The sequence below is a fragment of the Microtus pennsylvanicus genome, chromosome 3, assembly GCF_037038515.1.
Source record: "Microtus pennsylvanicus isolate mMicPen1 chromosome 3, mMicPen1.hap1, whole genome shotgun sequence".
Lineage (NCBI taxonomy): Eukaryota > Metazoa > Chordata > Mammalia > Rodentia > Cricetidae > Microtus > Microtus pennsylvanicus.
The window spans coordinates 139,360,475-139,386,657 of NC_134581.1; the positions used below are offsets into that span (position 1 = coordinate 139,360,475).

At 49.5% G+C, this 26,183-nt stretch overlaps 1 protein-coding gene across 1 annotated transcript in view; it reads left to right on the forward strand.

Annotated features, from left to right (window-relative positions):
- Coro2a (coronin 2A) overlaps positions 1-26,183 on the forward strand; it is a 49,423-nt gene that overhangs the window by 13,289 nt on the left and 9,951 nt on the right. The window contains exons 2-3 of the mRNA XM_075967265.1: positions 10,561-10,761; positions 24,333-24,449. Coding sequence (XP_075823380.1) covers positions 10,561-10,761; positions 24,333-24,449 — 318 coding nt within the window. The remainder of the gene's footprint in view (positions 1-10,560; positions 10,762-24,332; positions 24,450-26,183) is intronic.

The window sequence follows — 26,183 nt, forward strand, 5'->3', positions numbered from 1 at the left end:
ATTAAGGCTGACCAGCGAGCATTTATCTCCATGGTGACAGTCGGGTAAGAAAGAAGCAGGAAGAACTTCCCATCACCCTCCTTGTGAGGGCTGAGCATTGAGATGTTCATGTCTGGGGTCTCTAGTCATAGGGTAGTCACAGGGTCACTTTGAGCACAGCCAAGGATGACCTCAGACTTCTGCCCTCTGCAGCAGCTGCATGCAGCACCTACCCTGCATGCAGTAAAGCCTGCTGATTTCCTTTTAGACCAGCCTCGCTTGAGGAAAGAAAATCCCCTCTAAGACCCCTGCAGCTCTGATCACATGACAGCTCCAGTTACAAACCTGGGTGATCCCTTTTGCTACAGGCCGGTCCCCAGGCTGGCCTTCAGCACCCTGGCCAGCTGCAGCACCCCTTGCTCCCACCCTGCTCTGGGTACATGCCCAGACCCTCTTGTTTCTCATGCTCACCTACATACCATGAACCCTACATGCATCTCACATGCCATGCTGGGCCCCGGCAGTGCAAGCCTTCCCTCTCGCCTGGGTTCCTTCCCCTTTCTGCAGGGCTCGCTTCTGCCTTGAAGCATCCTCCCAGTGTTCCTCCCGGGTCCTCTGGTCACTGCAGTTTGGGGACTGGGACTGTAACTCAGTGGTAAGGTGTTTGGCCATCATGCTTGAAGCCCTGGGTTCAGCCTCAGGAAAAAAATAAACCGATCTCAGCTCAGGCCATTCAGCCGTGTTCTCCAGAAACGAGCGTGACGATTTCCTGTTGTCTCCCACACCCCAGTCAACTGAACACCCATAGTTGGCTATTTCCACTTTGTCCTTATCTCTGGCCCATGGCTCCCAGTGCGGCACCAGGTTCAGAGGGCAATGTTAACCTCTGTAGGACTGACTGTGGGCCACTGATCCGTACAACAGGAAGTAATGGCTTGTGGGGATCTGTGACTCAATCCCCATCCTCGGTCAGAAGCTACAGGGCCTCACCCCTTCTGTGGAACGATAAGCAAACATTTTCCCTGTGTATACTTGTGGGTGTCTCTGCCCAAAGATAGAGCCGGAGAATATACGATCTATCGGACAGGGTGCAGAGGGTGGGGCCTGCAGGTTTGAACCTCCAGGAGGCATCTAGGAAGCTTCTTGGTGACCTTGTGGTTGAAAGTCCCAGATAAAGGACTGGATAGAGTTTGTCTTGGGGTAATAAATAGGAAATGATTCTGTTCTGGGTTTCTAGAAGGTTGAAGTAGCAAGAAGTCAGCCCTCTGTGTACTGGGACAGCTGACGGGCAGTGTACTGTCCTCTGGGGCTTTAGAGTATCTGGCTGTGTCCATGCAGGCTCTAGACCCTCTGTGCACCATCCTCATTGGTGGAAAAGTCTGTGGTGTGACCATTAATTGAGAGAATGGAAAAGCAGAGGGGACATGGATCTGCCCAAGGTCACAGATCAGTGTCAGAGTTAGGGCTCTCCAACCTGCTACGATATGGACAGTCCCAGCCCCTCTGCTCAGAGGGCCCAGAAGACTGACATTTCCAGCCAGGGTTCAACAGCCCCTGCCGGTGGACCCTTTGGTCTGTGGGTGAGCAGAGCAGAGGGAGGAACCATTTGAACTGGACAGTCCTGTGGGTGGGAAGAGAAAGGGCGAGGAGCATCCTCTATGAGCCTGACGAGTGTAAGACATGTTGCATCCATCGCCCTGGCCCTCCAGAGTCTGTGGGGACAATAATAAGATAGGTATGTTGTGGGCAGTGCGGGGGGGGGGGGGTGGAACCCAGAGCTTCGCACATGCTCAGCAAGCACGCTACATCCCCAGTCCTCTTTCTATTTTTATTTTGAGGCGGGATTTCACCAAATTGCCCAAGCTGGCTTGAACTCACTCTAGTCCAGGTTGCCTTCATTTTTGTTTATGATTTTTTTGTTCAGTTTCTTTTTTAAAAATTATAATTTAATTACCATGTTTCTCCCTTCCCTTTCTACCCTCTAAACCCTTCCAGCTCTCCTTCAAATTCATGGCCTTTCTTCATTAGTTATTACATGCATATGTGTATACATATTACATGTATTTGGCTATACACATATATCCAAAATATAACCTGTTGAGTCCATATGATGTTACTTGCATGTATGTTTTTAGGGCTGACCGTTGGTGTGCTCTTCCTTAGGGAGAACCACCTCTCCACTCCTGGCTTCCCTCAGTTGCCTAGAGTTCTTTGTGTAGGGTTGAAGCCTCATGGGCTTTTCCCCATCCAGTTTGGGATGCTCATTGGTGTCATCCTTGTTTGCCCTGGGTTTGGGCAGCTGTGTTGGTGAGATTTCCTGAGTGGAAACTTCTGATGTTTTTAGGAGACATAATCTCAGAGCAAAGTCCCTGATCCTTTGACTCTTAAAATCGTTCTGCCCTCTCTTCCATGATGCTCCCTGAGCCTTGGGTGCAGGAGTGTTTTGTAGATGCATCCATTGAGTAGGGTGCCTCAACTCTGCCTTTTGATTGGTTGTGGTTTTCTGGAGTGGTCTCAGTCTGTTACAAAGAGAAGTTCCCTTGATAAAGTGTGGTGTACTCTTACCTGTGGGTATAAAGACGAATATTTTTTTTTTTGATTTTTCGAGACAGGGTTTCTCTGTAGCTTTTGGTTCCTGTCCTGGAACTAGCTCTTGTAGACCAGGCTGGCCTCGAACTCACAGAGATCCGCCTGCCTCTGCCTCCCGAGTGCTGGGATTAAAGGCGTGCGCCACCACCGCCCGGCAAAAGACGAATATTTAAAGATGTTGGTTGTTACAGAGTTTATCCTGGTTTGGTAAATTAGTGGTTGTAGATCTCCTCCAACAACAACAACAGATTCATTAACACCACGTAGTTGGCTAACTCACTGGTACCTGGCATGATATCTCTTTTGTTAAGCCAGCCTTAAGTCCAATTAGAGAGCTAATGGTTATCACCAAGGTCTATGCGCCACTGCTGCCCACGGTTATTGTGCCATGGTAGTCAATGAGGTGCTTCATAAGTGACTGTTGGTTCTCTCTCTCTCTCTCTCTCTCTCTCTCTCTCTCTCTCTCTCCCCGTGTGTGTGTGTGTGTGTGTGTGTGTGTGTGTGTGTGTGTGTGTGTGTGTATGTGTGGTATTGTGTATGCAGGTGTTCACAGAGGCCTGATCTCTTGGAGCTAGAGTGATAGGCTGTTGTGAGCCACTGAAGTGGGTCCAGGGACTAGAACTCAGCCACTTGAAGAGAGCATGCATTCTTCATCCCTGAACCATCTCTCCTGCCTAAGGCCTTGAACTTTTGATCCTCCGGGCTTGTAGCTAAGATTACAGGACTATTCTTCCAGAGTTTGTTTAGAACAACCTATTAATAGGCTTAGCTGGACATGATGGCATTTCCAACTGCAAAGGCAGAGGCAGGAAGATCTCTGTGAGTTCAATGCCAGCCTGGTCTACATAGTGAGTTTCCGGCCCACCAGGGTGACATATTGAAAGTCTGTCTCAAAAAAGTTAGGAGAGAGGGTATGCTAAGGCCCACCAACAGCATGCAAGTCTTAAACCTGGGACCTCTCTCCCTGTTTTACCTACCCCACCCCAAGTATGAAGATGAGTATTTCATACAGTGGGGTGGTCTGGAGGGGGAGTGTCATGGTGGAACCTGGCACATGAGGAGGACAAGAGGCAGGGGCATCCTCAGAGTCCAGCGAGTGCCAGCCTCATGGCTTCATTTCAGACTCTACAAGGAGAAGCAGTATGTGCCAAGATGGGGTAACCAAAAGGCATAGTGCTCTGGGGGGCAGGGCTGACAGCACAGAAAGTGGGGAGCATAGGACGCACCACCGAAGTCCAGCAGAAACCTTTGAAGAATAAAGGCAACCCATGGTGGGACTAGAGGGGCTGCACGGGTGAGAGAAACAGGTCCCTGCCAAAGATCAAGAGCCTGGGTTGAACAAGGGGCTAGGCCCGCAGAGGATCCCTCAGTCCTCTCTGGAGGTGGCCTGCCAGCTAACCCTGGCTCGCGCAGTTGGGTGGGGGAGGAAGAAGCTCTCCCTCCAGCCTAATCTCATCAGGAAGAAAGACTTTCTCTTGGCTGCCACCAGCCTCAATCTGTGTTTCCTATGGGCCTGTGGGAGGCCAGAGTGCCAGACCAGAAGGAAGGGGGGAGGGGAGGCAGCAGACTGACCTGAGAACTGGGTTCTGTGTGCGTTTGCTGGCTGCAGGGTGCTTGTGCCTGAGTTAGGATATTTGTTGCCATGAAGGGATCTCGAAATTTGCCCTGGGCTGTGTTCCTGGACAAACCATAGGGCTTCCCTCACTCTCCACCTCCCCAGACCTCAGCACATAGGTAAAGCCATATAAAACAGTGGTTCTCAACCTGTGGGTTGTGGCCCCTTTGGGGGGCTGCATATCTGATATCCTGCATATCACATATTTACATTATGATTCATAGCAGTAGCAAAATTATGGTTATGAAGTAGCAATGAAAATAATTTTATGGTTGGGATCACCACAACATGAGGAGCTGTATGCCAGGGTCACAGCATCAGGAAGGTTGAGAGCCGCTGCCCCAGAGGCTTCTATTGGGCAGAGCTGTGGGAATCCGATGAAAGCCTTGCAATCCTCAGCTGGCTTCCTTCCCCACCTCCTCCTGGGCTACTTATTGTAATTTGTGTGGATGCTGCTAGGGGATTGAGCCTGGAGACTTTCAATTATTTCTTCTTTATTATTATTTTCTTTTTGAGACAGAGTCTCGTATACCCTAGATTGGCTCCCAACTGTAGATAATAGCCAAGCATGATCGTGAACTCCTGAATCTGCCTTTACCTCCTGAGCCCTGAATTGCAGCTGTGATGCCCTACACCAGGTTTTATGTGGTGCTGAGGATGGAACCCAGAGCTTTGTGTATGCCAGCCAGCCCTAGCCCCTGGCTTACTTCAAAGTCGGCACCAGACGCCCTATCATTTAATCTGTGCCTATGAAGCATTTGTCTCTAAGAGACAGACTGCAACCACAGTGTTGCTGCCACCCCAGAAGACAGCTAGTGAAGTCGTCGTTTAATATCACCGGGGGTCTCCAGGCAGTGTTGCCACCAAGCCTGACAACCTGAGTTCTTGAGTTTAATGTCCGGGTCCCAAATGGTAGAAAGAGAGAACGGACTCCTCAGTTGTCCTCTGACCTCCACACACGTGCATACCTGCACATACCAAATACATGAGTAGAATATAATTAAATTGATATGGGAGAGTCTTCTGTTTTGTGTTGATTTCATTGGTTAAATAAAGAAACTGCCTTGGTCTTTGATAGGCCAGCCCATAGGTGGGTGGAGTAAACAGAACAGAATTCTGGGAGGAAGAAAGCCGAGTCAGTCAGTCTCCATGATTCTCCCACCCGACACAGATGCAGGTTAAGATCTTCCCTGGTAAGCCACCTTGTAGTGCTACACACATTATTAGAAATGGGTTAATAGAGATGTGAGAGTTAGCCAATAAGAGGCTGGAACTAATGGGCCAAGCAATGTTTAAATGAATACAATTTGTATGTTGTTATTTCGGGGCATAAGCTAGCCAGGCGGCTGGGTGGCAGGAACGTAGCCCGCTGTTCCCCACTACAGAGTGGCACCCAACAATTCTGTGTAATTATTTTGGGTAAAGCTAGCCGGGTGGCGGGAAGCGACCTGACACTAGTCACAACATTAAATATTTTTTAAAAAAACTTGTCAGCCAGGGGCACACCTTTAATCCCAGCACTCTGGAGGCAGAGGCAGGCAAATGTCTGTGAATCAGAGTCCAGTCTGGTCTACAGAGCTAGCTAGGGCTACACAGGGAAACCTGTGTGTTTGGTTTTCCATCAGGGGTCATTCTAGTTGCTCAGCCGCTCCAGACTGACTTTCCGTGGCTGAATGCCGTGACGCAGGATTCTGCTTGCTGTGGAACTTCGTGTTGCACGTCACCCATGACGTCTCTCCAGTCTAGACAGATCCCATTGGCATTGTCACCTGTTAAAGACACAAAGCAGTTTTTCAAATTCTGTTCTGTCCTGTTGAGACAGGGTCTCACTCTGCAGTCCACGTTGGCCTCGACTCACAGCAATCCCCCTGCCTTAGCCTCTGGAGTGTTGGAAATACATGCGTTTGCCACCAAGCCAGATGACCTTTCTGTCCTGATTGTTGTTAGGTCTGAGGGATTCTATTTGTTCTGTTTGTGTCAATCCTTTCCCAAATATACCTCCCAGGTACTCCCCATTCTTCAGGCTGTCTTTTACCCCACTGATAGTGTTCTTGATCCATGAAAGTTCTCAATTTTCTCTACATCATTAAGTCCAGTTTATCTGGGTTTTCTCCTGCCCACTGCTTTTGGTCACCACCAAATCTAATATCTTGAGTTTGGTCTTTAATTTCTCTAAGTGTTTTGTAGTTTTAGCCCTTTGTTTTGGCTCTTTGGTTCATTTTGAGTTCTTAGGACTACAAAAATTCAACACACAGGATTTCCTGTGTTCTAGAGCCTGCCAGTTGCCTCCTGGTGAACCCGTTTCTCCCAGCTTGGTATGCAGACTAACACTGATTTGGTCTGCATGGGGTTCAGTGTCTTGGCAAGGCCTCTTTATAAAGAGCAGGAATAATGGCGGCTTTTTTTTACCGCCTGTGATGCTGAGACTGACAGTCTCAAAGCTCCGCTACACCTTTGAGCCTCAGACTTGGCTACAGAGCACAAGCCATGAGGAAGGCTAGTTAATATACAGCAGATTCTGCCCTGCACCCTAGGGTGCCAGATTCTGTCAGGGTGGGGTGGGGTGGGGCCCAGGAATTTACAGTTTTGGCAAGTTCCCTGGTGGTGTCACAGTGGAGACTCTACCGTGAGCTGCTGTGTCCCAGCTGCTGTAAGTTTCACTAAATGCACACAGGGATCTTCTAAGGACCTGACTGCTTACTGGGATGCGTTTGTTTGTTTGTTTGTGTGTTACTTTTTTGGTGACTCTGCCTGCAGCCCAGGCAGGCCTTGAACTTGTGTCCCTGTGGCCTTATCCTTCCAAATGCTGGGGTGACAGGCTTGAGCGTCTGGTGGGATTCAGTCCATCCCAGTGTTCATCCGGCCACTGTCAACCCTATTATCAACCCTCAAATTCACCATAATTTCTCTTCCCATACTTGGGACTTTAGAAAAGAGGTGACCTCAGAGAGAGCAGTAACCCCCAAGAACAGTGACCCAGATATTCCTTCCTTGCCCTCAAATCCTGGGTACTAAGTAAGCCCTGAGCCTGTCCTGGGTGGAGATTGGTGGCTGAATGAAATCATAGTCACCTCTCTTTACAAACCTTCTGGAACATTCTGCTTTGGAATGTTCTAATCTCTGGTTCAGGATGCTGGGCTTGCTCACTTGCGTAGGTTTCTCTTTCACAGGCAAGTCGTCCAAGTCAGGGCTCCCAGGAACTTAGCCATTGCCTGTGGTAGAGTGACCAGCTTGTCCCTGTCTGTCTGGAACATCCTCAGGTTTGGGGGTTTTGTTTGTAACCCGGGGCCTTGTACATGGTAGGTAAGTGTCCTGCCGCTAACCTCTCGAGTCTCCTCAAACCTCTCGTCGTTGTTTGTTTCCTGAGATGGGATCTTACTGTGTAGTCCAGGCTAGCCTCCGAATTGTGGCAGTTGTCCCTGTGCCTCCCCAGTGTTGGGATCCAGAAGTCAAGCCACCATGCCCAGCTCCTTTTTTCAAGTTTTTATTTCGAAGTAGGCTCTTACTACATTTCCCAGGCTGCCCTTGACCCTGCAAGCCTTCTCCACTTTGGCTTCTTAGTTACAGCACAGGGAGCCATCCATGGTCCCTGGCAGACAAGTACAGTTGCTCACTCTCCTGAGGAACCCCCAGGCCTCCTCTTGCTTTGAAACCCTGAGGTCCTAGTTGCCTGCGTCTAGGTGACACTTGAGATGGTTGCTGGCTGGCGAAGGGCAGAATTAGAAGATGCCTCATGGCGAGAGGTTGTGGTTTCAGTCAGGGCTTGGCCTCAGAATGAGAGACTCTGTGTTGAGGAAACCTTTACCCGAAGGAGCCAGGACCTGTGCTTTCTTCTTCCTTGTGAGACAAGAGCACACCATGAGAATGAGCTGGGAAAGCAGAGGTGTAGGTGCTTAGCCCTAACCCCAAAAGGACCACCTGGGGCTGCCCCACCTCATCTGGTATGGATGAATGGAGGCCCTCGCTAGGAATTCTGGGTGCGGTAAAAAGAGACTTGGAAAACGGTCTTAGCAGGTAAAACAGAGGACTGTGGAAGCTGAGGCCTTGAGTTCAGTGCTGGAACCCATGTAAAAAGCCAGATGCCATCGGGCACATCTGTAATGCTAGCACTTCCGTGATGAGATGGGAGGCCAAGTCAGGAAAATCAGCTGGAAGAAACAGCACCTGCCTCACCAAGATGAAAAGAGAGAACCATCTACCAAAAATTGGTCTCTGATCTCCATGGAGAGATTTTTCTCGTCAGGGTTGAGGCCAAGGTCGGGGTCATGATGCTTGTTGGGATTTTAGTCTGGGTGTGGGTCCGCCCCTAGTCAGGTTTTATTGTGTCCAGTCTGGGTCTCTGAAGATCACTTTCAAATGAAGTACTTTGGCTTGGTTTGGCTTTGTGAGACAGGGTCGTGCCGAGTAGCCCAGGGTAGCTTTGAATTTGCTGTGTACCTCAGACTGGCCTTGGATTTGCCGCGTCGCCTGAGCTGACTTTTAAACTTTTGACCTGCGTGCTGGAATTTGGCATGTTTCACCACACCTATCTTGCCCTTCTAATCTCCCTCTTAATAACCAGGCTATGATAGAAAGTGGTGGTTCAGACCCTCCCACAGAACACTTAGAGGGAGCGGCCTCTGTGCCCACAAGGTCAAATCTTAAGAGGAAGAATCAAAAGAAAAACTTGAGATTTCAGATGTGGAATGGCTCTGGTAATAACAGACTCTGGCCCAGCCCACCCATCCTCAAACCAAATCAGGTAAAGTCCTGCTCACCACGAGATCACCAACAGTGGCACTAAGGAATACTCCATTGGATAATTTGTGCCCTTCACTCCTTGGGTTCCATTCCAGCTTCCTGCCGGGCTGGGTGAAGAAGGGGGCCTTGGAGAGCAGGCAGGAAAAGCTGTTGCTTGCCCCCACGTTCCCCACCAGCACCGTCACCCACACAGGTGCACGTGCGCACATCCGTCATGGCAAGAGGTACGGCTTTGACTTTGCACAGTTGCTGCTCATCCCGGTACAATCTTGATCCCGTGGTTTCCCTGCATCTCCGTCCCCCATCATCAGACGGGGCCAGGACTCCCCATCTACCTCTCAGGAGGGTTGGAGAGAATGAAACAGTCCCCCAGTCCACAGCCAGACATTGGGAAATACCCCCCAGGGCTGTCACACCTAGAACCAACTAAGGCTTTGTCAGGGTGGAGATTTCCAGCCCCCAGCCTAATCCCAGGGCCTCAAGCCACTGGGCACACACGGATAGCAGCCGAATGGAAGCTGTCCCAGTGCCCCTCCCGAGAGAAGGCTGCTTTGGAGGGATGATGTAGGCCCTGCCTGCTGTTGGGACAAGTGCCTACTAGCAGGGCAACTTAAACTCTGGCTCCTGAATTGCTGAGTCATCAAAGCCACCCATGAAGGCAGGGTCCCTGAGCAGAAGGTCCCGAACACGCCCTGGGCAATGCCAGCACCCCAAGAGTTCCCTGATGAATAAAGGCAGGTCTTGTGCACAGGTGTGTGCACAGGTGTGTGCACGGGGTCACACAGTGCAGACACTCCCGTGCTGCGCACAGAGGGCCTGACCTTACTAGATGCTCTCTTCTCCCCCCCACCACCACTGGGACACCTCCCCCATTGCAAAGGTCTGGACAAACCTTGATAATGGAAATAGACTGGGGTGGGGCAGATGGGTATTGGTGATCACGTTGCTCCGCACTGGGTGGTTTCGTCCGTCCGTGGAGGGCAGCAACTCCCTTTCCAGAGGCGAGACACGACACAAGTCTATGAGACAGGTACTTAGGTCATCCCATTTTATAGACAAGAGCATGGAGACCCCAAGGTTTACGTCATTTGTCCATCCCTGTGAGGGAGAGTTAGAACTGGAGGCCAGACTGGCTGGCTGCAGAAGATGCAGTGGTTCTTGCTTAGCTGGCAGGAGAGCTTGTCTGGAGAGAAGAGTGGGGGTGGAGGCTGTAGCCGATATTCTGTGGTCCCTCTGCTTTGTGGGGCTCATACTTGAAAAAAAAACAAAAGCCTTAATATATCAGCAAACAGATCGATAATACTGACTCCTCCATGCCTGCAGGGGTAGCCTGCTCACCTGGCTGTCCTTCATAGTGCACCTCTGCCTTAGTAGAACTGGCCACCGTCACCAGGCTTGGTGGCACAACCTGTGATCCTAACACTCAAGAGGTCAAGGCAAAACAATCACAAGTTCAAGGCCATCCTGGCCTACGCAGTGAGTTCCAGGTCAGCCTGACCTACATACTGAGACCTTGCCTCAAACAGAATCAGCAGTGACACCTGACCTCTGCCCCAGCTGTGCCTGTTAAGTAGCCTCAGGCATGCCCCATGATGAGGCAGTGAGCCTCACGCCGTTGGTCCCTCCATCCCCTGCAGATGTCATGGCACCCCCAGTACCGCAGCTCCAAGTTCCGACACGTCTACGGCAAGCCCGCCAGCAAAGAGAACTGCTACGACTCGGTGCCCATCACACGCAGTGTCCATGACAACCACTTCTGTGCCGTGAACCCCCATTTCATCGCTGTGGTCACTGAATGCGCCGGCGGGGGGGCCTTCCTCGTCATCCCCTTGCACCAGGTAAGAACCCTAGTGATCCCAGGGCCCAGACTCATCTCTAGAGCCTACGGGACGATGGAAAAGGGAGGGAGCCCAGTCTGGGTGTGATTGAAGGCCTGGACTGCTTTCCTAGTTGTGTGAGCTTATGTCAGCCAGCTCTTTGAGTCTTGGTTTCCTTCTTGGGGAAGAACCTGATAGGTGAACGTTCAGCAGCTGGCCTAGCCCCTTCTAAGACCTTCTCTCGTGCATGCGGAACAGTGCTCGATCCAAAGTTTTCTCTCTTGAATGAAATATAATTATTAGTACATTGCCGGACTCGTGTGAAATAGGAACTTGCCCAAGCTACTTCCCCTTCCTGAAAGGTGGGGATGGGAGGCACAGAAACAAGTGTTGGGCTAGAACCTACATTGGAGAGGGAACCAACAGGCAGAAGGGCAAACACTTACCCTTAGAGCCAGCAGTGGGCCATGAACCATTAATGTCACTCAGTGTTTGAACTTACAGAGTGACAGGTTCAGAGAGATCACCCTAATAGTGGGGTCTTTGTGGGACACCAGTGCTGAACCTGCCTTTGGGAGACCACCTGAAGAGGCAGGCCTGGGAGAGAGGGGGGCTCCCAGGCTGTGCTTCTACCTCATGGCCAAAGGGGCTGGGGAACCGGACCATGGGAAATTCAAAGCAGCCCACAGACTTAGATCAGGCAGCTGAGGCATCACCAAAACTGGAAAGCAAGAGTCTGCTGAAAGGCCAGAAGCAGGCCTGGAGCACCGAGGACTTGCGCAGTCAAAGCCCCGCGTGACATGAGTTTACAGGTTGCTTTCCTCCTCCTGGCACTGAGGCTTTAGAAACCAGTGACCACAGACAAGTTCAATGAGGCCAGCAGTCCCCACTCGTTTGGAGTGTTTGCTTGCTTGCTTCTTCGTGACAGGGTCTCCTGTAGGCCAGTTCTTTAACTCTGTGTTGCCAAGGTCGGCCTTGACCTCGCCCTTCTAAATTCACCCCCCCCCCTCCCCAGGGTGAGTTTCAAGTGTGTGCCACATTTCCAAATTTAGAAGCCAGAGGAGGAATCAAAGTGAAAATTTGCTTACTTTGTTTTTGGTTATTTATTTATTTAGTGTGCATGCATTCCTCTGTGTGTGTGTGTGTGTGTGTGTGTGTGTGTGTGTGTGTGTGTGTGTGTGTCTCTGTGTGTGTGTCTCTGTGTGTGTCTGTGTCTGTGTCTGTGTGTGTGTGTGTGTCTGTGTGTGTGTGTACATGCATGCCACAGCACAAATGGGGAAGCCAAAGGGCAGCTTCCAGGAGTCAGTTCTCTCCCGCAGCTTGTGGAGGTGGGGTCCCCATTATTGTCTCTACCACTATGCAGCTTACTCCAGGCTAGCCTGCGCTCCAGCTTCTAGCTGATTCTCCTGTCTCCTCCTCCCATCTCCTAGAATACACAAGAGCACCACCTCAACCAGCTTTTTGTTTTTGTTTGGGGTAGGCTTTGGTTTGTTTGCTTTGTTTTTCAGTTCCTCAGGACAGGGTCTCACTAAGTAGCCCTGTATCACCTGGTACTTGCTGTGTAGACCAAGCTGACCTCAGTCACAGAGATCCACCTGCCTGCGTTTCTCCCGGTGCTGGGATCAGAGTTGTGGATCATCACACTCAGCATTTTAGGTTTTGTTTTATTTTGTTATTTGGAGACAGGTATCCTTTGTGTAGCTCTGGCTGTCCTGAAACTCACTCTGTAGACCAGGCTGGCCTCTAACTCACAGATCCACCTGCCTCTGCCTCCCGAGTGCTGGGATTACAGATGTGAGACACCATACCCAGCTGAGGGTATTTGCTTACTAAAGAACTCAGTTCGTAGGGTCAAGGATGAGGCTCTGTTGGTAGAGTTCATGCTAACATGCTTGAAGCCGTGAGCTCCATCCCCAGTGCTGCATAAACCCAGCATGACTGTGCACACCTATAATCCAGCATGAGATCTTCTCAAAAAAAAAAACTTGAAGGAAAAATAAGGGTTAGCAAGCAATTGAGTGTGGGAACATTGTTCATATTATATACCAAGTGGAAAACCCTGTATCAGTAGATAAGTTGTTGACCAAAGTACTTAGCATACATAGCTGCATACAATACAATCTCACATTGAGATTACAAAGTACAGATGTTGTCATCCCATTTCCCTAAAGTTAAAAACAGTTGTACTATAAGGAACAAGTAATTAAGTGGTAAATTTTCAAAGAAAACCAAGTTAGGGAATAATCATGAGAACCAAGACACTAGTTTCCTCCTGCAGCAGGGAGTGGCTGTGAAACCAGGTACCCCAAAGGTTCCTACACTCTAGTGATGGCTCCTGTCATGACCTGGGAGGGCTGGGTCGTGTTTATCTGTTGACTTATTGCCCAAGTGTTCGTGTAACTGAACATTTCAAGTCCGTGCACTCTGGGGCATGGTTGTTGCATTGTACAGAAACAGCTACACATAAGAACAATGCCAGGGTAGATACCATTACAAAGTCCTGCGAAGCCTTCAGGGTGGAGATGCTCTGTGATTAAAAGCACTGACTGCTCTTCCAGAGGACTCAGGTTCGATTCCCAGCACCCACAAGACAGCTCACAACTGTCTGTAACTCCAGTTCCAGGGATCTGGCACCCTTATGCAGGCAAAACACAATACACATAAAAATAAATAATTTTTAAAAAGAGGGACTGAGAGAGGAAGAAAATGAGACCAAAAAAAAAAAAAAAGTCCTATAAAGCTTTCAAGGAAGCGATTCCTCTAAACTGTTCCGAACTTTTTCAGAAATAGGGAAAGGGGCTACTTACTCCCTCTGGTGTTCTGGGAAGTTTGCATAACCTTAATTCCAAAACCACACAAAGACAGACCAAGAAATGCGCACAGATCAGCTGCCCTCCAGAAGAGGAATGAAACCTGACTGGCAAAGATATTCTGCCTGCAGAGGGGGCACATGTGACCCGGAGCAGTGGCTCAGTTAGGGGAGCACTTGCTTGCCTGCTGTTCCTGGATCTCCAGGTTCAATCCTAGCGCCCCAGAACGGGACATGGTGGAACATGCCCATAATCCCAGCACCCCAGAAACGGGACATTGTGGAACACGCCCATAATCCCAGCACCCCAGAAACGGGACATGGTGGAACACGCCCATAATCCCAGCACCCCAGAAACGGGACATGGTGGAACACGCCCATAATCCCAGCACCCCAGAAACGGGACATGGTGGAACACGCCCATAATCTCAGCATTTAGAATATGGAGGCAGGAGGCTCAGGCTTCAAAAGTTGCTTAGCGCATTCAGAGCCAACCTGGGATACATGATTGAAACGGTATTTTTAAAAAATGAAGGAGGGAGAAGGAAGTTACATCTGCTTTAAGGTAGATTTATTTCAGAATCTAAAGGTGACTTGCTAGGAAAATCATCGTTTAACAGCTGCAAGGGGGCACTTACAATGACCCCCGTGAATGCAGAAAGAGCTTGGCTAAGGCTGCAATTGAGCAGTTTCAGTCAGTGATACACTGTTACTTTGGGAAGGCGGCACATCTCAGGGGTAGCACAAGCCGGATAGCTCTCTCTGCTCATACATCACCAACAAGCAAGAGACCATAGCCCCACCATCCCTTTTCTTTCGTGAGACAGGATCTCCCAGTGTAGACCACGCTAGGCCCAAACTTGCAATCCTCCTACCTCAATCTACTGAACACTGGGAGATTTTACTGTTCCCACCCCAGTCTCCTGCCAGGGGCATGCCCCCAGCGACCTCCTATTAGGCCCTACTTCCTCAAGACTCCACCAAATCCTAGTCACACCTACCGGGGACAACATCTTCAGCACAGACCTTCTGAGAGCCACTCTATACCCGAAGTGTAGCACTGGGAATAAAAGGTAATTGTGAGCCGGGCAGTGGTGGTGCATGCGTTTAATCCCAGCACTCGGGAGGCAGAGGCAGGCGGATCTCTGTGAGTTCGAGGCCAGCCTGGTCTACAAGAGCTAGTTCCAGGACAGGAACCAAAAGCTACAGAGAAACCCTGTCTTGAAAAATGGAAAAAAAAATATGTGGCTTCCCAGTTATTAACCTTTGCCACACTGCAGTGAGTGCGTGTGTGTGCGTGTTTATATATGCGTGTGCTTGGAAACAGTTATCGATCTAACCCTTCACCCCCAAATACTGCCCATCAATCACACTCTGTAAGAACAGGGCCGTTTTACAGAACTACTTCCTGCAAACTGAAGGATCTGTGATGGAATGAGAGCATGCAGTCCACATTCAAATTCCCCGTTCATTGTTCCAACCCTTACAGTGATTTCTACCTGATCTAGACTCCAGTTCAGGACCATGCATTACACTGAGTTTTCGTGTCTCCTTGTCGTCTTTGAAGGATCTTAAATATTTTGTATTTAAGGAGCGATGGCCGGTGACTTTGTAGATCATGACTAAATTTAGATTTGTCAGGCTCTTGCCTCATAATTGGACCACTTGTGTATTTGTGGCAGGAATATTATACACAGTGTTGTTCCCTTCTGGTTCACTGCACCATGGGTCAGCGGTGTACTCTTGCCCACTGTTGGGCTGTTAGCCTTGGTAAATAGCGCCAGCATGACACACGTAAAGGGTACAGTCATGAGCATTCTGTCGAAAAGTAATGGCCCTTGATGGCTGCCGAGGTGACTCAGAGGGTAAAGGTGATTGATTGTCATCAAGCCTGGCAACCTAAGTCCAACTCCTGGCTCCCCAAATGGTGGAAGGAGAGAACTGACTCCTGAAAACGTCTCTCGCGTCCACACATGTGCTGTGGCATGTGTCCAGACACGCAAAATGTAAACAGAGTATGTAGTCGATTGTTTTTCAAAAAAAATAGCTAAATATAACTCAGAATTAAAAAATGAATTACATTTGTACATGACAGAAATAGCAAATGTCACGAAACATTTCTAGTAGAATAAAACTTGCACACCTAGCCGGGCATGGTGGCACACACCTTTGATCGCAGCACTCGGGAGGCCGAGGCAGGAGGATCTCTGTGAGTTTCAGATCAGCCTGATCTATACAGTGAGTTCCAGGAGAGCCAGGGCTACATAGTGAAACCCTGTCTCAAACAAACAAACAGACACAAAGTTTGTTTTACGTAAACAAGCCAGGCTTAGGAGAAAATTACAGAGCACCATTGAAGGACTCACAAAAGATGGCATGAATAACTGGAAACACATACCAGGTTCATGGATAACCACTCTGTAGCTGAAGATGAGACTTAAACAGATCCACCTGCCTCCCCCTCTCCTGCTCAGGGATTACATAAAGGCCTATTCCCCAGGCCCAGTACATTCCCCTTTCCTAAAATGCACCCCACAGCTGTTTCTTGCTTAGGACTCTGTGGGGGGGGGGGCTCAGTGCCTCCACTCCCACTGTAATGTTATGAGGGAGGGGGAGGAGCGGGCCTTGTTTACTGCTGTGCTGGTTGCTGCCAGATTTTCATTGACTGAGCGAATTACCTAACCATTGTTCAGGCTGCTAAGCAGCGTGGTTCTCGGTGGCCAAAGGAAGGGCCCCGACAGAGGTGTGGAGAACAATTTGAAACGCAGTCTGACCAGAACTGAAGAGCAGGCTTTGAAAATGAGGAAGCAAAGAAAGAGCCCTGGAGAAGCAGATTGGGCTTTGTGAAAAGGGCCTTGACTGCCAGGGTGAGCCGTGGAAAAAACTGTGCTCTAGGGAGATGAAGGTTTACAAGCTGGAGAAGAATGAGTCAGAGAGAAATGTACAGGTCACTGCGGGAGGAGCTGACTACAGGACAGGGGTAGAGGGGCTTAGAAGCTCCTCGTTTGCCGCAAGTTTTTCCCAACTGTGGGTACTTCTAAAAGGTTTTGTCCATCAAATGATCTGCATTCTTCACTAATTAAGGAATTAATTATGGCTGGGAGTCTAGCTGGGTAGGAGAATCCACAAGGTCGTGGGTTCGATCCCCAGAGCAGGAAAAAGAAAACGAATTGGTTTACTACTCTGATTCTAATTTGCATTTACTACTGATGAAAATATCAGCATGTTCAGGCAATGCATATCAGGTTTGTGTGGTAGATGATGACAAGGGTTGAGGGGGCCTGCTTCACCCAGGATGGTCCAGGAAGGCCTTCTTTAGGAGATGCCCCTAGACAATGGCTTTGATGCTGAAGAACATGTTCAGGCAGAGCCAGAAGCCAGTGCAGAGATTCTGAGTGCCTTTAAACTGACTCCCCTCAACCAAGAGTACTGCAGTTCAGTATCACAGCCTTGGTGAGGGTGTGTGTGTCACCCCACAGACCTCTCCTTGGCCTATTGCACAGACACTCCTCACCACCCCCACTTCCTCCTCCTTCACCCCTGGCCAGTGCTAATCCGTTCTCCACTTCATTACTGTTGGCATTTTAAGGCTGGGTAACTAGAACCGGACAGTCCTGCCACCTTTGCATTTGAATCATTTGGCACTGGGGACTCACACACACACACACACACACACACTCACACACACACACACACACTCACACACACACACTCACACACTCACACTCACACACCCGCTGTCAGGCCATCAGCAAGCACTCCAGTGTAGCCCTGAACTTGGCTGTTTTCACTCAGCCCAGGTTCTCTGGACATCCACCCGTATGCCCGCCGGCTGGGAGACTATCGGAAGGGGAAAGAACACCACCACGAAGATGTGGAAGGCTTTTCAGGGAAAGTTGCCCTCACCTGTCTTTAGAGCAGCTGGGTATATGATCTTGTGCTGTTACGGTCCTCAAAGGGTGTAATTTATGAGATTTTTAAAATGTAGCGAAGCTTAAAATTTGAAGTTTAAAGCTAAATAAGATATATGACCTGGGTTATTTACTTTTCTTAAAAAGTTTTCTTTTGGAATGAAATCCTGAGATGTGTTGTTTAAAAGATGAAGAGTGAGCGCTGACACAAGACCCCAGGCATTCTGTCCCTAAGTAAGCAGAGTTCATTGTTTGATGCTCTTGTTTTGTTTTGTTTTGTTTTGTTTTTGTTTTGGGGAATGTTGAGACAGTTCCCTACATAGCCTTGGCTGTTCTGGAACTTGGTATGTAGGTCAGGCTGGCCTGGAACTCACAGAACTCCTGCTTCTGCCTCCTGAGTGCTGGAATTAAAGGCTTGTGCCACCATGACCAACTAGCTGTTGCTTTTTTTTTTTTTTGGTTTATTTTGAGCCCTGGCTAACCTGGAACTCTCTGTGTAGACCACACTGGTCTTGTACTTATGACAGTTTTCCTGCCTCTGCCTCTCAAATGCTGGAAGTACTGGAGTCCACCACCATATCTGGCTTCTTTTTCCTTCCCTTTTCCCTTCCTTCCTTTCTTCCTCCTTCCTTCCTTCCCCACCTCTCTCTCTCTTGCTCCCCTTTTTTTCTTTCTTTCTTTCTCTCTCTCTCTCTTTCTTTCTTTCATTTATTGCTTTCAACATCCTTATTTGAGATGCTTCTCTGAAAACACACTTTATCTCTGTAGGCGGTTTTGCTTTTCTCTTTAGGAAAGGGCCTCCCTACGTAGCCCAGGCTTGCCTCAAGCTTGTGGTCTTCCTTGCCTCAGCCTCCCAAAGACTGAGATTACAAGGTGTGAGCTACCACACCTGGCCACATCCAGGTTTTCTGAGCAGGCACTAAAGATAGAGAAAGAGACAGGAACCCACCTGTGCCCCATCCCCTAGAAGTCAGCAGCCCTTTGTATCATAGTGGGTGCAGGGGTATTTGTGCAGGCTGGGGCCTCGCCCACACTGCTTGGAGGAAGTATTGCCCCTCGTCCAGATCTGCTGCCGGCATCCTATGCACCTGCACTGTAGATGAGAAACCTGGAGCGGGGTGTGGCTAGAAAGCCGCCTGTTCTCTTAAGCCCCTGCGGCTGCAGAGCTTTGGCTGTTTATGCGCAGGTTCCTCACTGGATACCAGGGGCTTCAGCCAGGTCAGGCCCAGAACCTGGGTGAAAAGCAGCGTAGCCCCAGTTCCCTACCGGAAGTGCAGGGGAGAGCCTGGCTTGGGAAATGTCTGACATTGCCACAGCTTCCTGTATGTACTAGGTGTTACCATAGTATCAGGCTGTCCCAAGCAGAGATTCAAGGCTCATAAAGGGTGCCACCTCAGGCAAGGTGCCTCTCCCCTGTGCCCTGTGCAGTGAGCCTCTGGAGGAAGGCCAGAGGGTGAGTTTCACAACCTACCCTGCAGCCTTGGCAACCAAAGCCTACTGGGGTACAAAGGGGAATGGCAAGGTGTGGGCAGAAACTGCCTGGAGCTTCCAGACAGGAATGGGATGTGCTTCTAGATCTGGGCCTGTACTAGGGCCTCTCAGGGCACTAGGGATGTGGACTTTGGGTGGGGTATGGAGGAAGGAGAAAGGAGGTGAGTCCTGGGCCATTGCTGCACAGGGACCGGATCACAGGGACCCAGGGCCTGAGGGATCAGATGGGTCCCATGACTGTGCTGCACTAGAGGAAATAGGATGGTTCACTGGGTTCTCAGAGGCAGACTGGCCCTCCTTAAGCCACCATAGGTAGTGGTGTGTCTGTTCCTGAACACATGTACGTGTGTGTGTCTGTCCATGTGCATATATATGTGTGTGTTTATCTGTGTGCATGTGTCTATCTTTTTATGTGTATTATATTCATGCATATGTCTGTGTCTTTTGTGTGCATGTATGCAAGTGTATGCATGTGTGTGCACATATGTCTGCATATATGCACATATGTGGTTGTGTGTGCATGCACATGTATGTGTGCTGTGTGTATTGGTGTGTGGATGCATGTGGGTGTGCACGCATGCATGTATGCACATTTGTGTGCATGCTTAACTCTACCCTCGCCCCTGGAACAGTATGTTCTCACACTAAGTATATCCCGGGGCCCTGGAACATACCAAGCAACAATTAAAGTTGGGTGTGTTTTGGGTGTAGCCCAGTGGTAGTAAAGGCTGCCTAGCATGTATGACACCCCGGGTTCCTCCCCTTCACCCACAGAGCTTTAGTTGGGTCGTTGATAGCCTGGATGAAGGGAAACAGGTTGGTTTGTGAAACATTCCATCCCAGACAAGTTCTCTGTCCATATCCGTACATCTCCTCCCTCACCACCACTGCGGGTGAATTTTTTTCCTGCCCCTGTTCTGTAGAGAAAGAAACCATGGGCCTGAGCAGAGCTCAGAGGCCCAGCTTGAACAGTAACGAGTGGTAGGGTTGGGGTGGGGGGGTCCAACCCCAGGAAGCAGGAGTCAGATGAACTATACAGCTAATACATCATGACTTCCTCTGCCTTCTCTCCCACCCTTGCCTCCCCGTCTTCACCTTGCACCTGGGGGACATTTGAAGCTGTTAGCTTACTGTTGTAACCATGTGCCATGGCCCTGGGCAGCCCTTCCAGTCCCAGGAACTGGGCCTTACCACCACCCCTTCATTCTGCCTTCTGGGACTGCAACTTCCTGCCCTCTCCACCTGCCTCAGGACAGCCCCCTGGTGGCTTGTTGGCCTCTACAGGCTTGGTAGCAAGCTCCTGTAGCCAGCCAGGCTTCTCTGGTTTGAGAGTCACCCCTGAATTAAAGCTTATGTCCCAATAAACCAGAGGCCCGTCCCTGGCTGAGTGCTGATCTAATTTACAAAAAGGTAGAAATGGCTTCCTGATTATAAATGTCCCTCCCTGACAGGCTTTTAGCAGCCCGGACTAATGTCACCAATGCCTGGGTCTTGAGTGACACAGCCAGCCCCTGAGGGCTGAGGCGAATGGACTGATGACGCTTCTGCTTTGGGGGTCCCAGAAGAGCTCAGCTCCCACGATCAGCCTAGCCCTGAAGCCACAGGCTCTGAAGGAGGTGAGGGTGTAGTGTCAGCCGGCTCTTGGCAGCTTGCCTAGGGTTAGCCCAAGACCTGTCTGACAATTAGCATTTCCTGAGGAACCTGCAGGGCAGAAATGAGGGCATGGCTCTGGGCCAGAGAACAGAGATAAAGGCCCAGAGCAATCAGGCCGATAGCAAAAGATTCTGTACTGCCATGCCCTTTGACCCAGGAAATGGCACAAGAAAAGGAAAAGAATGTAGGAAGGAGGGTCAGGACACAATTCAGAGAAGACTAGAACTCCTCAGAGCACAGGAAGTCCACTAGAGATTCACTTCAGTTTGTTGGGCAGAGGCCCGGGCTCTTTCTCCCGTTCCTCTGAGCTCTGTTCCTCTGAGTCCTAATGACTCTGGGAGTGTCCCTCCTCTAGTCTGTGCTTGATTGTGCTGTGATCCATTAGTGATGCCTGCCACAGGTCAACATTAGAAAGCCTGGTCCATGTGCCCACCATTCCTACTCTCTGAAAATGCTTTGAACTTGTAGGACAAATTTTTGACTAATACTAGAAAGACCATCTTTTCAGAAATATTATAGTTCTGTTGGTATTGTTTAAGACAAGTTCTCATTTCACAGGCCTGGCTGATCTGGCACGTGCTGTGTAGACCAGACAAGGTTCAGCCTAGGGACAGTCCTGCCTCTGCCTCCCAAGTGCTGAGATTACATAAATAAATGCTATTTGTTTTAATTGCCAAAGATATGGAAAAAAATGAAAAATTGCTTTAAAAAATAGCAAAGATAGTGTGGTCATATAACCCCAGCATTTAGAAACCAGAGTTGAAAATAAGAAGTACAAAACCAAGCCGGGCAATGGTGGTGCATGCCTTTAATCCTAGCACTCAAGAGGCAGAGGCAGGTGAATCTCTGTGAGTTCGAGGCCATCCTGGTCTACAGAATGAGTTCAAGAACAGCCAGAGCTGTTACACAGAGAAACCCCTATCTTGAAAAGCCAAAATAGAATAAAATAAAAATACAAAGCCATCCTTGTCTACATAACAGGTTGAGAGCCAGTACTGAGCTACAAAAGATCCTATTCAAAAGAAAAAAGAAAAAAATCAGTGATGTAAAAAGAAGTCTGTGTCTCACCATCTGCAAGTACAGCTGTTAGTGCGTTTTCTTTTTCTCAAAAAGAAAAGCTGTTTGCTTTTCTAATTTTTTTCTTTTTTATTTATTTTCGAGACAGGGTTTCTCCGTAGCTTTTTGGTTCCTGTCCTGGAACTAGCTCTTGTAGACCAGGCTGGCCTCAAACTCCCGAGTGCTGGGATTAAAGGCGTGCACCACCACCGCCCGGCCTTTCTTTGCTTTGAGACACAGACTGTCACAGGTGTAGCTACTCTGGCTGAGCATTTACCTCAGCTCCTCCCTCCCTGTTGGGCTGTATCATCTAACCCTTCGCAGACCTACAAGGAAGAGATGGTTACAGCGCAAGCCTGAGGAAGGGGCTTGTGGAGTGGACGCGGGTACAGGACTTGGTTGGCTTTTAATTTTTAAAACCTTACCCTGAAAGCCAGTTGTAGTGGTGCACACCTAAAATGCCTTGTAATCCTATCACATGAAAAGTGGAAGTAGGAGAATCAGGAGTTCAAGACCGGCCTGATTCACACAGCCTACACATGAGGGGGGTGGAGACACTCCGAAGACAGTGCACGGAATGACCTGGAGGCTGGGCAAGGTGCTGATAGCTAAGACTGGTCCTCTTCCTGAAGGCTGAGCACGTGACCTGTCTGTCCTATACAGGAGGCTCCTACTTCCAATGACAGAGGCAGAGTCGTTTGACAGAGAAAAGCAGCCTTTTGTCCCGCTTCGCACAAATAAGTAACAAACGATGTAGCTCACGTTTGTGGAGTGTATGTATGCACGCTTCTTTATTCCTTGGTGGTGGGGAGGATTGAGCCCAGGGTCCTCAGCATGCTAGGAAGGGACTCTGCCTCTGAGTTACAGACCCTACCCTGCTTTCCACTTGTAGAATTTGGAGACCCACAAAGTTTCGCAGGCTGGCCTTAAACTTGTCACCTTCCTACTTCAGCTTCATAAATAGCCTGTACTGCCAGGCTTGATTTAATGTTTGTTTTGTCTGAACCATTTGAGAGTAAGTTACATATATAATACCAATTTCCTTAGCATATTTCTTAAATAAAGCCAATAAGTTTAACATTGCAATATTTCATATGAAACATTATTTTTCATATGTGTCAAATAATGTCTCTAATGTCTACAGAAATGGGGGAAGGAGGAGAGAGAGAGAGGCACTGTGGCATATGCCTGTAATCCCAACACTCTAGAAACTGTGACAAGAGGATTGCTGTGAGTTCAAGGCCAGCTTGGTCTACAGAGAGTTCCAGGTTAGCTTGGGCTATAGAATGAGACTGTCTCAAAAGAAAAGAATCAAAATGATAAAATAATAATTGGACCAAAAAAATAAAAACAGAGCTAAGCGTGGTAGAGCAGGCCTGGCCATGCTCACCTAGTCTCAGCCCTCAGAAGGTAAAGGTCAGGAGGTCATCCTTCCTGGCTACACGTGGAGCCTGAAACAAAAACAAAGTCTCTTAAACAACATGAACTGGGGGCAGGACTGGAGAGGCAGCTGGGGGTTAAGAGCACAGACTGTTCTTCCAGAGGACCTGGGTGAAACCCAGGATCCACATGGCGGCTTACAGTCATCTAAACTCCAGTCCTAAAGGATTCAGTGCCCTTTTCGGGTCTCCTTGAGTACATGGTACACAAAAACATCCATACACATAAAATAAGTGAAAATTTAAAATAATAATAATAAAGACAGAAAGCAAAGGGGAAGGGAGGGAGGGAGCCACTCCCACCCTTGGCACTGGCCTCTCCAAATGCAGTAGTTGGGATTCTGTGAGCCAGGTACGGGGTGGGGCTAAACTGCTCACACAGTGACCTGCGTCTGATCATCATCCAAGTGGGATCCCTAGGTAACGCATGTACATGGAAGAGACCATCTCACTGTCTTGCCAGGCTTTCAATTCCTGGGCCCAAAAGATCCTTCTGCCTCAACCTCCTCATTTGCTGGGAAACTAGGCACATGCCTCAGCGCCTAACTAATAACTGGCTCTGTTTATGTGAGTCCAGACTGACCTCGACTCGTCTTGATTTGTCCCCAGCCTCCCCCGTGCTGGAGTCACGGGGGGGGTACCACCCCACCTGTAGATAAGTAGCTTTTCGTGCCCATTTCTCTCGCTTAGGATATCGCTTTAAGGTGCCTTTACAGCATCCCTTTTTCTGGCTGAATAATATCCCACCACATAACTGTGCTGCACATTGTGCGTTCCGCGTGTCACTCGGTGGGCGCCTGGGCTGCCTCCAGTTTCTGGTTGTCATAGCGCTGCTGTGGATGCTGCGGATGAGTGAGTCTTGAGTGTTTCCATGTTTTCGTTTCTCTCGGGGATACGTCTAGGAACAGAACTGCTGGATCACGTGGTACCTCTTAGCATTTAACTGCTGGGGAACTGCCAGGCCATTTTCAGAAAGGGTTCTGTATACCACATTAGTTCCTGGAGCTGAGCACCTGCTGGGCACTGGGCCAGACCGCTGTGAAACACTCATATCCTCCCCTGTACCAAGGAGGACGGGAAGGTTCAGAGAAGTGAAGTGATCCCCCTAGGGTCACACAGGGTGTGTGGGAAGGTGTGCTGCCTTGGAGCTGCCCTTACATGTCCTGCTTACTCAGTGATGACCAACTGGCTGAGGAACCAACGTCATCCCATGCCTGTGACACTGTTTTGCAGACAGGAAAGTTGGACCCTCACTACCCCAAGGTCTGCGGGCACAGAGGGAATGTCTTGGACATCAAGTGGAATCCTTTCAATGACTTTGAGATCGCCTCCTGTTCTGAAGATGCCACGGTGAGTGAGTGCCAGGGCAGTGCTTCCGGGGGAATGCCAGGAGGAAGCGAGCGACAGGAAGGTTCCCAAGCCGTCGGTGTCCAGGGCCCTGCTTTATCTCACTGATGGCTTCACAGGGAGGAAGTGAGAGGTGGAGAAGGCATCATGGGTGTGTGGGGCTTGGGCCCATGATGCCTCTCAACGGGTCTCAGTTTCCCTCCCATAAAATGGGTATACTACTTTTGCCTATCTCAGGAAGACCCCGTGAGACTCATTCTCTGTGACATGCTGAGAGGGGACCAGGAAATAGAAGCTCATTTCATGACACGGTGGATGAGTGAAGAAAAGGGAGGGGCTTATATGAACATGGCCCCAAGACACCCCAAGAGGCCAAGCCCACCTCTGTGTTACTGAGGGTGAACTCAAACTCCTAGATTTAAGCATTCCTCCCGCCCTAGCCTCCTGGAAAGTTGGGAGCATAGCCATCTTTGCTCCACCCATACAGGAGCGCATGCCTCATCCCCACGATGCTCGCATTTGTTATCCCTCAGACACCTGCTTCAAAAATACAGTGATGGGGACTTCAAAGGCCCAGTCGTGAACAAATAATTAAAGTATGGGTAGTCCCAAGACCCCTCTCATCAGGTAAAGGGCTTCCCATCAAAACTGACAACTTGAGTTTGATCACCTCAGGCCCATGTGGAAGGAGAGAACTGACTCTCACAAGTTGTCCCCAGACCTCCATATAGACACAGGGGCAAGTATGTGCACTCAATAAATAACAAACTGTAATCAGATACAGATAAAAGCCACGGTCAGCATTTCTTGTGATCCCACTGTATTCTGACCACATCACACTGACCCCTTCACTCGGTCTTCCCAGTGCCCCATTTCTCCCATGGAAAAGCCGAGGATTAGAAAGGAGCAGCAACTTGCCCCAGGATATACAGCCCAGGCAGCGGAGCTGGCTTCAAACTGAGGCCAATTCTCTGCCCCCGATTGTGCCACTTCTCTCGAGAGACATGGCCACATATAGCAGAAGTGAGGGACTACTAGAAATGTCAGTGATGCAGGATGCTAAAATAGTCCCTGGTTTAACTCAGCACTGCCTGGCGGCTTAGACAAAAAAGGGAAAGAGAAATCAGTATGGAAGGAAGACTGGCTCAAAGCAGAAAGTTCCATGTAGGAGATTGCTAAGAGACCAAAGAATAAAGGATGGTTGGGCCTGCCTCATGACGCCTGTCCTTTCAGGCCTGCTCTGAAGATCCCCTGAAAGATATTTACGGGGAGCCGAAATTGGAGTGTTTTGTTGCTGTTGTTTGGAGGGTGTTTGTTAGAATTTCACAACGTAACCTAGACTGACCTCAAACTTACAATCGTCTCACTGTAGACCCCCAGTGGGTCTATGATACACACTGGGATCACAAGTGTGTACCACCACACCCTGCCAGATCTTCCTAGAAGGCTCTGGCCTACTACTGTCCCTTCTGGATTCCAGGGGATGCAGGGGGGCAGACAGGATGATGGAGCCTAGGGTGGCAACAGACCTAGTCCATGTGAATGCATCCTTGCAAATTGTTCCCTGCCCTTCCTCCCCAGATAGGGTAGATGCCACCTCCTTCAGGACACACCTCCCCCTCTGTAAATAAGCCCAGAACCTGTCTCCCTCCAGCCCCACCCCAAGCTCAGCTCTGTGTGTCCTGCAGATGGAGCAGGTAGACTTCATGGCCTGTTATCAAAACCAAAACCAGGAAA